The sequence below is a fragment of the Rattus norvegicus genome, chromosome 1, assembly GCF_021556685.1.
Source record: "Rattus norvegicus strain SHRSP/BbbUtx chromosome 1, alternate assembly SHRSP_T2T, whole genome shotgun sequence".
Taxonomy (NCBI): domain Eukaryota; kingdom Metazoa; phylum Chordata; class Mammalia; order Rodentia; family Muridae; genus Rattus; species Rattus norvegicus.
In genome coordinates this window covers 240,488,468-240,504,687 of record NC_141534.1, presented here as the reverse complement: position 1 = coordinate 240,504,687, position 16,220 = coordinate 240,488,468, and the positions used below count along the sequence as shown (strand labels likewise).

The 16,220-nt window shown below is 41.3% G+C and overlaps 1 protein-coding gene across 11 annotated transcripts in view; it reads right to left on the bottom strand.

Annotated features, from left to right (window-relative positions):
- Nucleotides 1-528: 528 nt before the first annotated feature.
- The window catches only part of Il33 (interleukin 33), a 34,337-nt gene continuing 18,645 nt past the window's right edge, over nt 529-16,220 (bottom strand). For 3 of the 11 annotated variants that reach the window (XM_087575176.1, XM_087575177.1, XM_087575180.1), the window contains 8 exons: nt 11,569-11,676; nt 8,885-9,010; nt 8,142-8,252; nt 6,592-6,681; nt 6,328-6,450; nt 5,764-5,811; nt 4,261-4,358; nt 529-2,309 (listed from right to left, as the gene is read on the bottom strand). In XM_087575176.1, the coding sequence (XP_087431302.1) occupies nt 2,118-2,309; nt 4,261-4,358; nt 5,764-5,811; nt 6,328-6,450; nt 6,592-6,681; nt 8,142-8,252; nt 8,885-9,010; nt 11,569-11,665 (885 nt within the window). In that variant the 5' untranslated portion in view covers nt 11,666-11,676 and the 3' untranslated portion in view covers nt 529-2,117. Of the gene's footprint in view, nt 2,872-3,804; nt 4,359-5,763; nt 5,812-6,327; nt 6,451-6,591; nt 6,682-8,141; nt 8,253-8,884; nt 9,011-11,568; nt 11,677-12,761; nt 12,868-15,422; nt 15,487-16,220 lie in introns of those variants that run through there. The other 8 variants (XM_087575181.1, NM_001419498.1, XM_087575183.1 and 5 more) reach the window with 6 other exon arrangements.

Genomic DNA, 16,220 nt, shown 5'->3' with positions numbered 1-16,220 from the left:
GCATCCCAGAATCGGCCTCCCTAGCACTGGGGTTTGCAGCCATTCTTGGCTTCTGTATGGGAGCTGGGGATCTGAACTCTGGTCCTCATCTTGCTCACAAGTTTTCTCAGCTCTGCAACTATGTTTTAAAAGAGAACAAAGGGGAAAAGAAATAAGGACTTGGGATTTCAGGTTAACTTTTTTTTTTTTTTTGGTTCTTTTTTTTTCGGAGCTGGGGACCGAACCCAGGGCCTTGCGCTTCCTAGGCAAGCGCTCTACCACTGAGCTAAATCCCCAGCCCCTCAGGTTAACTTTTTAACATGGGGGTGTATGTTTGGTTTGGTGCGAGAGTCTTCTATTTGAGAGAGAAGAGGAGAAGCTGGGAGGGTTAAGGCACAACAGACACAATCCCTTCTAAGTTCTCGAAAGTCTAGTTTAACACCCTACGTTGTGAGTCAGCCACTCGCCTTACTTGTCAACAGTGATGAACTGGCATAAACTCATTTTCTTTTAGGAACTCAGAACACTGGAGCCTTTTGTGGTCACACATGGCTTTGAAACTTAGTTTATTCAAAGTTGTGAACAACGTCAAGAACACATTTGGCTACTTAATTACTATTTTAAGGATGGCGTGCAGATTCATAGAGTCAGCATTGTGGTTTTCGGGGGGAGTATAAAGATTCTGCCTCTACTTTCCTTTACAGTAAAACTGTGACAAATTAATGAAACAATTATACCCGCTCTAATTGTATACGGTGGTTCCTGGCCTCTTTTGTTCTACACCCCACCGGCTATTGTATACATAGTGAGTTTTAAGCTTATAAAAAATGTAGTAGAAATTGCTGTTGTCTAAATAGGTAAAACTATTCCTTTAGTAGCTTGAAATATTACTACGTGGTTGAATACAAACCTTTCTTTAGTACTACTTTAGTAACACTTAAACATACACAAAGTTTAAGGAACAAGCTTGTAACCAGTAAGTCTATGTAAAATTCTGCATTGCAGACTAAATACAGCGGATGGCGTATAGACATCAGAGAAAACAGAAACAATGCTTAGTGAGAAGGAGACCTGTTACGGATATGTTGGTCAAAAGAACCAAAGAAGGGGCAGAACAGAACTTGTGTGGAAGGAAAGCAAGCAGACAGGCAGCAGAGACATTTCATCCAAGTAGATGGGTGCATCGAAAGCCTCAGCTCTTCGGAAGTCAGCGAGAAGGACACAGCATGCCACAAACATAGGCAATAACCAGCTATTGAAAAGTTGAGGTCAATTTAGTGTCTTTCTAGTAAGAGGACTTCTGACTGCACCATGGGATCCCATGCTATTGAGATACCCTAGTGTATGTCCCTGGTTAGTTCTTACAGAAGACTTGAAGTTTGTTAAATATCGTCAATGATTTCAGTCACAGGTGCGAACTAAAATGTGTTTCGTTTCCTAATGTAAGCTGGCTTGCTTAAAGTTAAGTTGCTGTGTTGAAAAAAAAATGGAATTTTAAGAAGGAAACAAGCGCAGGTAATATCACTCCACTTCACAAACACAGACTTGTCTGTCTAGACATGTAGACATCTGGAGTGCTAGGGTTCTTGACAGAAAGGGCTGATCTGAGGGGTGCCTGGGGCATATAGCGATGCATTTGGCATTTTATTCTGAACAGTCTCTGGGGCAGTTGGTCCTCCCCTTAGCTGGTCCTCCCCCTAGCTGGTCCTCCCTCTAGCTGGTCCTCCCCCCCAACTGCTCTAGTATTACAATCTTTGGCTTAGAACCAGGGAAAATTGTGTAGGGTTTTTATTTTTTTAGTTTTGTTTTGTTGTTTTCTTTTGATGAAGATTTTTGAAAGCAAAACGTGAGCTGTGGTGCGTGCTCTTCTGAACAGGTCTGTGAGTGTGATTTCATGCAGGACTCAAAGCAGAGAAAAGGAAAGGGCAGGACTGAATCTGTTTCTTTACCAATTGCCCTAAGTCATAGAATCACGTCTTTGTTGAACATGCAGCTCTACAAAAGGAAATAAGAGAAAATCTTCTATATAACATTTCACATCATCTTAAACCAAGAACGGCTTTCTTTCTCTCTGTTGGCCTTTCTTCAGTTGGAAGCATTGAACCATTTAACCCAGAAGGCACAGACCTTTTATTACGTTACATCTTAGAGAGCTTAAACATGATATTGTTACAGCTCTCATCATTCTCTTCTACCAGAGCCAGTTGGTTGTCTTTTACTCCTATGTAAGTGCCAGGAAGATTCTTGCATTCGAATGAAACGAAGTCAGAGGACTTTTTGTGAAGAACAAAGAAGGCCTGATCTGGCGGAGAGACATCACCCTTTTGGAGCTGAGGAGAGAAGAGAAGAAGCCAAGGTGTAAGGAGGGAGTCCAGAGCTAACGTCGCCTTCCTGGGTCAGGACCCGTGGGGGACTGATCATTTATAGATTGATCTTTCTGGCAAGTTTGTGTTGAGTTGAGGAGGGAGAAATGAGCAGTGGAGGGAACACAGAGGCTGTGTGGCAGATTCAGAGAAGCTTGGCATAGACTGACCAGGTCTGCTTGCTTAATACCTCACAAGCTCTGGCTCTTTAATCCTCACAGCAAGTTTATCTGGAATAATTGCCTTGGTCAGCTATTGTGCAACAAACGACCACAAAACCCCTGGATGTGTTCCCCCTCATTGGCCATGTACTGCCTTTAAGCTAGAGAACACGTCTAGCAATGCATCTAGTAAGCCTTGACTTTTCACTCTCTGGGGATTGGTTCGGCACTCCCTATAGATTGGTTCATTTCCAATTTAAACACGGACAAATTTTAATTAAGTTAATTGTTGAATTAAGTTGTTCAATTAAGTTAAGTTAATTTAAATACAGACAGGGGTTGGAGAGATGGCTCAGCGGTTAAGAGCACTGACTGCTCTTCCGGAGGTCCTGAGCACAGAAACCACACGGTGGCTCACAACCATCTGTAATGAGATCTGATGCCCTCTTCTGGTGTGTCTGAAGACAGCGACAGTGTACTCACATACATGAAATAAAATAAATAACTCTTATAAATAAATAAACAAAGGCAGGTCATTTTTATTTATGTTATTTTTAAGAATTTATTTTAAATTATATGTATGTGTAAATTATATATATATTTATTTTAAATTATATGTATGTATATTATGTGCACATAAGTGCACATAAGTGTAGATGCCTGTAGAAGCCAAAGGCCTCTGACTGTCTTGGAGCAGGAGTCATAGGTGGTTGTGAGTCACCTGACAATGGATACTGGGGAGCCAACTCAGGTTGCCTCAATTGCTGAGGACTGATATGTGATTATTATTTTAATCCAATGAGTTCTGAGATAGTCTGTTGCACAATAGCTGACCTAGGCAATTATTCAATATAAACTTGCCGTGAGGACTAAAGAAACAGAGCTTGTGAAATACTAAACAAGAGTATGATATACCGTGGCAACCCACTTTAAAGCCTCATATATACTTAGAGTATTCGCCTGAGAAGAATGTTGACCACTGTCCTCTGTTCATGTTGATGCCTCACGCGACTGGATCACTTCAAAATTCTGTATATTTATAGAAATCATCTTTACTATGTCCTCCCATGTCCTTACTTCTTGCTCTGGCCTGTTTGTTCTTTACATGATCTGGATTTCCTGCTATGGCTGATGTGCTGTTTGCTGAGTAAGAATGGGTCAGGTATAGAAAGTAATGCTGCCCCAATCTGCTGATGTATGGGCACGTTCGCTGCCCTCCCCTTGACAGACTTGGAGCCAGGAATTATTTTATATACAAAAACATTCTGGGGCTGGAGAGATGGCTCAGCGTTTAAGAGCACTAACTGCTCTTCCAGATGTCCTGAGTTCAAGTCCCAGCAACCACATGTGATGGGATCCCATGCCCTCTCCTGATGTGACTGAGGACAGCGGCAGTATAATCATATACAGTAAATAAATAATTCTAAAGAATATTCCGGAAGAGCACAGCTGAGTGGAAAGGCTATGCGGTCAGTCTGGGCCTCACAGACTGAAGGGATCGAGCTCCTGAAAGACTGTTCAGACGTTAGATCTGATTTGACTGTAGGGGAAGCTAACAAATTCTCCAGTGATTCTGTATTGCCGTGCACACACCTCACACTTCTCGCCCTTCCCTACTCCCAAGCAAGTCGTTAGAAGTGACAGACTGTATTTTATTTACACTGTATGTACTTCTGCCTTCAAAACCGCCCTCACCTCTAAGTGCGCATAGACAGGAAGAATCAAATGTGGCTGTCACGTAGCCATATTTAGGTTACCTCCACAGAGTAGTCCTTGTCATTGGCATTCAGCCAGATGTCTGTGTCTTTGATAGGACTCATGTTCACCATCAGCTTCTTCCCATCCACACCGTCTCCTTAAAATGAAAATTGTAAGGTGAGGTGTTACAGCTTCCACTTGGCCGCATTTGACCTCTCTATTAGACAGAGACAATAGATCCTTCAAAACTCCTGTTGTGGGATAAGAGAGATGCTTCCTCCTGTACGAGAACTTGATGCCTTTGCAAGGGGACCTGCATTCAGTTCCCAGAGCCCATCGAGTGGCTCACAGCTACCTGTGACTTCAGTTACAGGACATTCAGTGCTGCCTGCTAGCTTTCCTGAGCACTGTATGAGTCTCAAGCACATACATGCAAGAAAAACATTTATAAAATAAAATAAAATCTTTTACAAAATCTGTTGCTCCAAAAAAAAATTCTGTGGTACATGATTAATAAAATTTGCCTATTGATTATAAGTTAAAAAAAAGAAATTATAAATCAAAAAAACCTAAGCCTTGTAACTCATCTTAATTTAACTTAACCCAAAGAATCCAATTTGCAAACAAAAATAATTCATTTATCCGTTTAAAAGTATTTGCACCCAAATATCAAGTAGATAGTCCTTCTGTCCTTCCGTCCTTTCTTTTTCTTTCTTGCTTTTATTTATGTCTCCCCTCAAGATAGGATTTCTCTGTGTAATCCTATCTGTCCTGAAACTCACTCTGTAGATAAGGCTTTGACCTCAGAGATCTGCTTGCCTCTACCTCCTGAATGCTGGGATTAAAGGTGTGCACCACCAAGCCCAGCCCAAGAGTCTTTCTAAATCTTTCTGAGGAGAGGTGTAAGTTTTTTACTGCCTGTTGTTGTTGTTGTTCTGACCTTTTGTAATTGAACTGATGCCAATGGATACTGCTTTGGTCGTCAGCTTCCCTTCGTTCATGAGAAGCCACTACGAGCTGTCCGCTAATAGCCGACAGTAGAGCATTTCCCCTCCTGCCTTCTCAGGGCTCAGCGTTGCTTTCAGACCAAGTTCTGACCAACTGAAGATAAGCAGACATGTGATACACAACTTCTAGTTGTGCCCTGAATGGGGGAAAAATATGCATTCGCCCTCCTTCCTCTCTCTTGCTGATTGGGCACAGTGGTGAGCCATTCCACATGAACGGAATGATGGTGTAGAAGGAACTGCTTCTGGACAACCTTTGAGCGAAATCGTTCAAGCCATGGCTGAGACGGGCTACACCATTATAAGTGCAGCTAAGCCTTTACCCTACTAATCCAGGAGCAGATGAGGTGGAATAATTCTCTAAGAAGCTAAGATTTTACAAGGAGTGTGGGGTTAAGGATAACCTTTTGAACCTCTTTTTCGTGATAATCATGGACTTCCTCAGATTTATCTTTGTTCTGCATGAGAATCCAAACACCACCACCACCCCTCTACCCCCCATCCCTCCATCCCCAACCCCTCCCCCGTCCCCCCCACCCCTGGCCTCCACATTACCTGATTGTGCAGGAAAGGAAGACTCGTAGTAACGGAGTAGCACCTTATCTGAAAGGCAACATTGGGTAACACTTGGTGAAGGATAAATGTATCAAAAGGTTTCAGTTCCACCCGGGTCCCCTGGGTAGGGAAAACAAACATCCTCTTTTTTGTCATCTGCCAAAAAAAGCAGAACTTTGGTGGTTCTTAGACAGATCTCGGAATATATTGTGCTCCGATGAATTCTCCAATATACAGGTGATATTGTTTATGACAGAGGGATATTCTTTCACAAAAGACTATGCTTTGGCAACACTGAAAAGGTGGCCAAGATCGTATTGCTCAGCATTAATAAATACATGTGGTTCCTCTTTCTGTATGTCTCAACAGGTATTTCTCAATGTATTATTCCCTGAAGAATGTGACTACAGAGTCCTTCATGACATAGGAAGGACTAGAATTACCGCAGACGGTGAAACTCACTGCTGCCGAGGATCTCAGTTAATCCATTATTGATAAATTGGTAATTTTTAAAAAACCCTGCCAGACATTATTACTAAGTTTAGATGTGAGAAAGCACTCTACCTTTTTCTTGGTTTTTCCCACAATCTTCAACATTGATCACGTAACATCCATTCTCCAAAACAAAACTAACAGATTGGTCGTTGTATGTGCTCAGGGCACAAGATTCTGTTAGCAGTGAAGTTCCTGCCATTAAGAACAAAAGAGAAACGATTCTGTGAACCATTCCCTTGGCTCTTTATAAGAATCATTTCCTCTGAAGAGCTTTGATTTTTACTGTGACGTGTACTTTGTCATTGTAACATAGGCAAAAGCTAATTACCATACCTGATCCCAGGGTGGGATTAAAGGTGTTAGCTTCCTGCACAGTGGGGGTAGGAACGAGGAAGACAGTTCCCTTCTTTACCTTCTTACAATCTAGGGGACAGTGGGGAAGAATGGTCATGTTTTGGAAGACATGGGTGAATGTGTGCCCCTTTATAAAGCATGACCACTTAGAGATTCCCAACAGTCTAGGACAGTGTTTTTCAACCTGTGGGTCCAGACCCTTTGTGGGTTGCAAGATCTTTTCACCGGGATTGCATATCAGGTATCCTACATAATAGATATTTGCATTAGGATTCATAACAATAGCACAATTACAGCTGTGACATAGCAACAATAGTAAGTTTACGGTTGGGGTCACAACAGCATGAGGAACTATATCAAAGGGTTACAGCATTTAGGATGGTTGACAGCCTCTGGTCTACAAGAGTGCAGATGTAAGCTAGTTCTGCTTCTGCCTAGATAATCGAGACACACACAGAGCACCTGATAACATTTTTAAAGCATATGTGGGTAAACTGAAGCAGAGTTGGACCCTTATGAGGATCCTACATTAAGTTTTGCTGTATGTTCTGCATGTCATTGAACTTTGCAAAGAAATAATATACTAAATAAAAAGAATTTACAGGTGGACATCTAAACCAAAGTAATTTAAATCCAGTTTGTGAGAAACTTGAATATTGACCAGGAGGTTAATATATTTATTTTAAACATACACTAAATACACATACTAAAATATATACAATACATAAAATACATTCTAAGTTGTTTTATATAATATCACATATAAAATAATATATTATTAAAATGGCAATATGTGATTCTTAATCAGGTTTCCTTAATGGTGTGGTTGTTAACTTGTTAATTAATTATTTAATTTGGCCTTTTGTCTGGTTGTTTTTGAGACATTTTCTCACTATACAACTCTGACTGTTCTGGAGCTCACTGTGTAGACCAGACAGCCCTAAACCCAAGGAATTCCCCTACCTCCCGAACGCTGGGACTGACGTCACATGCCACTATGCCCAGCCCTCGCTCTGAATTTTTCCCACATTAATAAAGACTGTGTAGAGCTTGCGGCAAATGTTCTACCACTGAACTACACTGCCTGGTTTCTCTTCACTTCTCGATAATCACCATTTTATTCAGAACTCAGCAAAAATGGTAAAAACTTAAAACTATTCTTCAAGCCACATCAAGTTAAAATTGTATTTTTTTTTAAAAAAATAGTTCTTTTATTTTCCTTCATGGTGAACATTTTGAAATGTGGAGAGTGGTGCATTTTTTTCTCTCTCTCTCAAAGGATAATACTTTTATCAGGACTGATGTAGACACAATTGCCAACCTATAGCAAGTATTTCAAAATACCAGTGGAATGCTAGCCATAGGTAGAATAGGCACAGCTTCACCACACCCAGTTTGGACACCACTGAACTGGCACACAAGCAGGAAACAAACGTTTCGGATACGTGTGAAGACACACTCTTGAGTCTGCTCCGTGGAGTAGGGTTTGCCAAGGCCCCATGTCCTATCTCCCCTCTGACCAGTCCTACCTTGGATACTCAGTGTGTCAACTGATGCAGCAAACGCTTGGATACTGCCAAGCAGGGATCTCTTCCTAGAATCTGGTAAACAGGTAGAGAGCCTCCCTTCATGCTTGCTACCTGCAAGACAGTAGAGGGGCTTGGGGTGAGCCATCAATCTTCATTCTGCAAAGATGCCATCCTTTTTGATGGCCGCTATGGTGACAGTGGTAAGTGATCCCAAGGTTGTGGTCCCCCAATGGTCTGAGGGGATACGTTCCTCCTTAATGACAAGGTCTTCACTTTTTAAAGTGAAGTCCACTCACAATCCAACAGAGCACACCAAAGGGAGAAACAAACAAACAACCAAAAACAAACAAACAAACAAAACTACTCACCACAGTTACTGCCTCAAAAGCAGCCACTGTGAACCATTTAGTTTGCTTCCTCTATATTAGAAAACATCATCCCATAGGATTACATGTTTACTCATAATCTCGGGTCCTTCTGCTTCTACTCACCAGTGTATCCATTTCTGAAATGGATTCTAGAATAGACTTTTAGAATGTTTATTTAGAAATTATAAAATAGGAAAACCCTTTCTAAAATGGCCAACACTTTATCTCTCTCTCTCTCTCTCTCTCTCTCTCTCTCTCTCACACACACACACACACACACACACACACACACACACACACACACACACACACACACATATATATATATAGTAAAAGCAAATGGATGCCCATCAATCTGTCCAGAAATGTACTTACCTGATTTTAGTGAATATCTTTTGGCGGGTTCTTTTCCAAAATAACAGGTCTCCTTTCTTATGGTGAGGCCAGAACGGAGCCTCATGCAGTAGACATGGCAGATATCTTTGGTCTTCTGTTGGGATCCTAACAATAGGGGGGAAAATGTTGATTTATGCAGTTCATATCCCATAATATATATAGCACCTCCAACAGAGACTGGAATAGCCCTACTTAATTAAAAATTAACTATTAATTTTATAGCACAATGATAAGATATGCAAAATGAAATGGTCTTTTCTCCTTTCTGGGACCAAGTCTCTGATAAGAAGCAGCTTAAAGGAGAAAAGGATTAGTTTTGCTTGTATCTCAAGTCCTTTATGGAGGGAAGGTGTATCTTTATCTGTATCCTTCTTAATTAGTTCTGGACCCAGCCCATGGGATGTCACAGCTGCCCATTTTCAGGGTGGGTCTAAGCTACTCCTTTCCAGAGAATGCTGTCATAGACACATACCTAAAGGCATGCCTCACTGCTGCCTTAAGTGGTTCTTAATTCAATCAAGTTGACATTTAAAACTAACCATTGCAGACCCTGGGATTTAATAGGCAATAGGCTGGAGTTGTATTTTGCTGCCAGATGTTTTGTTGAAACACTTTAGGTCTTCAGAAATTTTGGGGTTTTTTGTTTGTTTGTTTGTTTGTTTTCATAACTCCGTTTGAGGAACCATAGCTTACATTCAGTATGGACAAGCCTTTGCCTAACCGAGGGGCACATTAACATCCATAGGCGATTTCTACTCATCTAGAATAAACTTCTCATGGCTGTCAACCATACAGGTTATTGATACCAAAATAATTGCCATTATCCACATAGCAGCAGTAGGCCAAACACTCTGCTAAGTACTTTTATGTGTCTTTTACCTTAGCCATTCATGATAATCTTAGTTTTATAATAATAATGTGAGGCTTTTGAGAGTCATGACACTGCCCAAAGTTACATGGTTCATGAGTTGTGCTAAGAAGTGTGTTACAGTTAAGTGTTCCCACAGAGTCTTGTGCTCGAGCACTTGGTCCCGACCTTGTGACACTGTTTGGTAACTTGTGAAAGCTTTGGGGCCAGCCTCAGATGATAGCCTGGTCTCTTCAGTCTCCCACTCACCGGTGGTGCCATATGAGAAGCCCCTGGAAGCTATGGCTACCATAGACTGAAGTAGTCCAGCCACCATCCCTGCCACATCACCGTGGCCTGTACCTTCTAATCCATGAAGCAAAATGAATTGTTTGCCTTTACTCTGCTTCTGCAGGGTATTTGGTCATAGAGATGGGAAGTTAAGTGATGCAATATTTTTAATATCAAAGCCACTCTACCTGTCAAATTAGACTCTACCTCCACCAAAGAAAAGTACCACTGGCCAGATGTGGTCATACCTCTAGTCTCAGTACTCAAGAGGCGAAAGCAGGAGGGTTGTGAATTTCCAGACCAGACTCAGCTACCTAGAGTCTTCTTTGGTGGGGGAAGAAGTCTGCACTGCAATCTGAGGAACTAGCCAAACACAAATTCAGCCAACTGAACTCAAAAGGTTAACCAGTTATTCAGTAATTCTCATTTTACTTAGCCCAAGAAAAATTTAAGTCTCATGCAGATAATTCCATCGTGTCTCGGACATCATAAATTGCCGTCCAGGGTCAGATGGAGACGAAGACTAGAACATGTGAATTGCAAGATCTCAGTCTCTGAAGCAAGCTCTGGCACCAGTGTCAGACACTCTGGCCTGCCTACTCCGTAAGGCAGTGTTGGTAATGGGCCTCGGTTTTTGTTTTGTTTTGTTTGGATACGAAGGCAGTTCATTCTTTAATATGAGGAAATGGGAAAGCCAAGTCACTTGCACTGAATCGTTATTTCTGCACAGAGCATTTTGACTTAAGTACAAATGAAAGGAACAATTTAACTGTGACTTCCTGGCCATTCAGAAACCACTGTCAAAAAGAATTTTTTTTAATTCTGACTGCCAAAGAACTATGTGGGTGGTGGTCCAGCACCTCGGAAAGGGCAAAAGGGGACATTGCTTTCTTTTCAGGCCATTCATCACCCTATTTCCTCTCTTTATTGTTTATTTTAAGAGTCTAAGATCCCACAGCCCCGTCTCCTCAGAGGTATATGCTGCAGGTGAGGACCTACTATTTAACCTCATTTCTCTTTCATAGCATTCCAAACTTTGCATTTATAATTAAATAATTTTATATGGCTCCTTCTTCTTTATTTGTAACCTGGGTATTTTCACTTGAGATTTTTTTTTTCCTTTACAGATAACCATTGAATTGACACTCCAAAGGTCCTTGACAGATATGCAGACTGGAAGTGGGTCTGTTTAGAGGTTTGCCAGTTAATTAGCGATGAGGTTTTGTGGATCTGATGGCAGGAGCTGTGAGGGCTGCGAAGGGGTTGACACAAAGGAAGACTGTTCACTAAGCTCACACTCATCCATGGTCCCTAATGATCTAAGTGGTCCCTGTCCTGTGTTGTAGCAAATAGTCATAGTGGTGATGTAAAGACTGTTTAAAAAGACAGACAACAAGTCGTCTTTTTCTTTTCAGCTCCAATATTCTTGGGAGTTTTTGATAAGGCAGCCAGGCTTCGTGTTGAAATAATCAATAGTTGATAATAGATTTAATAGTGATTAAAGCGGGGACACTTAAGCTCTTACTTGTGATTTTGCAAGGCGGGACCAGGGCTCTGCCTGATGTGCTGTCGCACTTTGCCGGGGAAATCTTGGAGTTCGAATACTTCATTCTAGGTCTCATTTTTCAGGTTTCTGTGGGGTTAAGATATAACATTAGTCCAACTATACGTACCTGACAACATCAGAAGCAACCTTAGCTATCTCACCATGAAACTGATAGCCACATGGGGAAACAAAGAATAAATTTGAGCATAGTATTCTGACTGTACACTTAGGCTAGAATCTAGCCATAGAATCAAAAAATAAAATAAAATCAAAGCATAGGGAAATCTCAGGCTGAGTAGTCTTATTGTTAATGGCATGTTTGTAGTGAAATCTCAGTACCACTTTGTTGTAGTACATAGCAAAAAATACCAAAAAAAAAAAAAAAAGTAGCCATACTGATCTTGTATGATTTTTCAAAGTAGGGGGAAAGAAATATAAATACTTAACTCAGAAGCCAAGGCAAATGCCCTGTGATGTTAAATTTGAGTCTTTATTAAACAAATGCCAAACAGTGTGTGTACACACTTTATTTTCTAAATATTTTCTCCACTAAAAGGAACCATGACTCCAGATACGGGGTCAGGACAGTAATAATGACCATAAAACATGTTATGCCAGAAAACATTCAGCTATTAAAAGCTAAATGAGTTTGTGTTAAAAGCACACGGAGCCATCACGGAGAGTTTCCTCGGGTCAGATCTGGCACCAACTGAATGTCAAAAAGAGTAATGGTAACAAGAATAAGCAGAGTTTCTCAAGAAAAATGGGGGAAGATTGTCGGTTTCCTCTGCTCACTCACAAGTTCAAAGATCAGGGGAACAAAGGAGAAACTATAGCCCAAGCAGACACTGGGAAGAAAGGGGGAAGAAAAAAACAAAACAACGACCACACACACACACATACACACACACCCCAAACAAACAAACAAACAAACCCCAAAACAACAGGTTAACTAAAATTCACAAAGAAAAAGATAACTTGAAGTAGTAAGCAGTCCCGAGCTCCAGCCCGAGCTCCAGGCATTGGTGGAGGAAGGGGAGAGGGGCTGGGAAGGGTTAGGAGGGAGGGGAGCAACAATCGCATGGTCATCCTGAGTTTAGGTGGCCATAAGAAGAATAGAATTGCGCTGCTCGCTGCTGAAAGAAACCCATGGTTAACAGCACAGTTCTCACAAGCCTTAAATCCAGGGCAGGAATTTGGTCTGAGGGCGAGCTCCTCTTCACTGCTGCCTAGAAGTAAAGAAGCCACGCTATCCCTCTCCGGTAGCGTAAGAATGGTAAGAGTGCCGCGACCAGAGGCTGTCTTAAAGGGGGGCTATTGTTTGACACTGAGCCACTCTGGAGATCGGAAAATACAGACAGGTGACAAATCAGGATGCCTGGGAACGCTGCCATGCTACTGGCCAAGAGACAGTCCTGGAAGGGGGGGGTATGAACAATCCAATGAGAAGTTTCAATTACTGGGAGCCTGGGCCAAGGAAGACACAGTGATCAGTGGTCCCGCCCTCTGGTGGCGAGCCCTACTATTCAGCTCCAAGCGTGCAGCTGCTGGTTACTTATAAACCAAGGCACACTGATTGATTGCTCCTCTATCTGGACGTAACTAGGCGCGGCGTTTGCTCCCTTCGCTCGGAGGTGAACTAGCTGGACTTTGCCTCACTCGCGGACGCGGACGGCAGACTGAGGCTTCTCTGGAGTGAATGAGAACCTGCCTAGCCTAAGGAATGTAGAAATTGTTGTGAAATGCCACGGCACCGTAATTGCAAAAGACGAAAGCATATACTTTCAGATTCTAGAGTAAGCACAGCCCTGACGCTGAAGATGTGTGTCCTCACTACCCCAGCATGCTTACTGGGAGCAAGCTCTAAGCTACTGCCCTCGGCTCACAGACCTGGAAAGGCGCTTCGGTCGCTCTTTTTATTTGCCTTTCATTTAAACTATTACTTATTATTTCGAATTTTTTGGTTTTTTATCCCTCTTCTAATTTTACCTACTTCTTTTATATTTGAGTTTTAGTTCTCATTATCTTCCTCATCGTTTCAACCCTAAGACATTGTCGTTTTTTTCCCCTCTTTTTAAATTTTCTAAAAATTAAAATATAATGACATCGTGACTCGGGCCAATAGAACCATCTAATTCTTGATAGTGGCATCAAAAACACATTGGAAAAATATAGTCTTAAAGTATTTTTAAACTGGGGAAGCTGGATATCCACATGTATAAGAAACGGAAGTAGAAACTTATCTCTTATACTGTACCAAAAGAAGAAGAGGAGGAGGAGGAAGAGGAGGAGGAGGAGGAAGAGGAGGAGGAAGGGGGAGGAGGATGAAGAGGAGGAAGAGGAAGAGGAGGAGGAGGAGGGGGAGGAAGAAACTCAAACTGTTATCGCTCCTCTTTCCCTCCCTTACCATCCCATCTCTCTCCTTTGTTCAAAAGGATTAAAAATTAACTACTCTATACAAGTTACAACTCTGCTTTAAAGGAAACCATTTATTCTGAGCCAGCAATAATGACTGATAATGGGTTTAATAACATGGATTCAAGTCAACCTAAACAATGCATTCCCAAGGGAAAGTCACTGCATGAAGCTTTGCAGGCAATGAACACACGCCAATACGACCAACAACTGCATCCGTTAACAGCTGCGAGGAAGGGGCCAGGGGTAGATCAGAACTTGGTAGTTCGCTTTAAACATTCAGCCCGTGTTATACTCAAAGCAAAAGGCCAGCTTCTTTGAAAGAGTAATAATAAATTTCTGAAGATGTTGACATAAGGCAGAGTTCCCTGAAGGACCTGCGTCTGGGTTAAATATCCTACATACTCTTCTCCATCACGGAGTAAAATATTGCCATTATGAAAAGGTCTATGATCAAGAGCCAAAATCATCTCCGGCTGCCTCGGACATTTTGTGTAAACGGCCACTTCTTTTAATAATGGTATCTGATTTGATGCTCTCAGAAAGTGCTGTTCATGCTTAGCCCAAAGCTAAGACGCTAGAGGCATACAAAACCGACAAAAGAGATTTCCTCCTTTCTCTGTGCTTCCCTTTGTTGACTGTTAACGTTGAACGTACTGGCGTATGATTGGCTTTTGCTCGGGAATGTATCCTTTAAGATGACTTGAATCCATGCTACAAAGCCATGACCATCACTGGCTCAGAATAAATTATTTCCTTCAAAGCAGGGTTGTAACTTTTACAGAGTAATTAATTTTTAACCATTCTGTGGGGGATATTGGAATTAGGTACCCATATAAAGGTCAGATTTTGAGTTGGGCAGGAAACAGTTTAAATAATAACCTGCCTGCACCAGTCATCAAAATTGCCTTTAACTATTTAAATTAAATTATTTAAATCCGTGTGTTGAAGTCAATAGTCTACCTTCTTGGAGACTTGGAGTTCGTACATAGCATAGTATTGATACCAGTCGGTCCTCACTGAGGAGCCGTGCCTGCCTTTGTTTTTCTCTATTTTCAGTAATTATTTGATCTCATAATCTTCTCTTCCCTTCCTTCCTCCCATGGGCAAGCTTGCGCAAACACATGTAGAAGAACTCTGCCCTAAAGGACCATTAGCTTGCATGGTTCTACAAGATAAGAAACTAAGGAATGCGAGTTTAAGGACAAACTCATCGACCTAGAATGTATTAGAATTGCAAAACTCAAAGTATAATCCAGAACTCTTTTCAAATCCCATTCTGAAAAACCAACCCTTTTATCCAGTAACAAGTCTTTTCCTCTCTTGCTATCTGAATTATTTGAGAGCCTATAGATGCTGTGTTTGTTTCCCCTCAATAACAGAGAGCAAACATTCTTGCAGATCGGCACGGCACTCACCTTAATAGTGATGGGAGATAGCTGGTCTTAAAGGATGTACTTTCCTGCAGTGAGCCCTTGTGCTAATGCAGTCAGGCTGCAGTTCTATTTATACTGTAGTAGCTCCTATTAAGCAGCACTGGTTACAGTAGCTGATGAATGAATGAAGTTATGCAAATGAAGCAATCTGAATGGAATGTGTGGGTGTGTGTAGCCTTCTCCTCCAGACACATTCCCAACAGAGCAGTCCTTTCAGAGTTATACTTAATTACTGTCTTATAGATGTAATCTTTAAAACGGACGCCCAGTGATGCCTTTTCTGGAATATAGAATATCTAAGAAAACAGAACAGACCATCTCTTCTGTAGAAGAGTCGTTTTGTTGTTTTTTGGGTTTTTTTTGTTTGGTTTTTTTTTTTTGGTTTTGTTTTGTTTTGTTTTGTTTTTTGCAGGCAAATATTTTTCTGATTTTTCTGAAAGGATAGATGAGTGCCCTTAGAAAGTAGGTAAATGTCTAGGAAGTATCTATGCTATCACTTTTTTTCTTCCTTCCATGCTGAAATCTCACACATGTATCTATTTCTAAGTAGAAAGTAGAATGATACTACAAATGTTTCATGAGCCCCCGTTTCCATTCTCTAAAATTAACACTGTATCCCGAGTGTTTTCTGCTTTCCATCCTATAAATTTATTTTTATCAGTCCCTTCTTGCTTAACACTTGGCTCTTTCTAGTGTTTTTTTTTTTTTTTTTTTCCTCTGTTCACGTCAGTAGTCCAGCCGAAGGAGGGTGGCGCATGTGCACGATTCTTAGAAAATGTC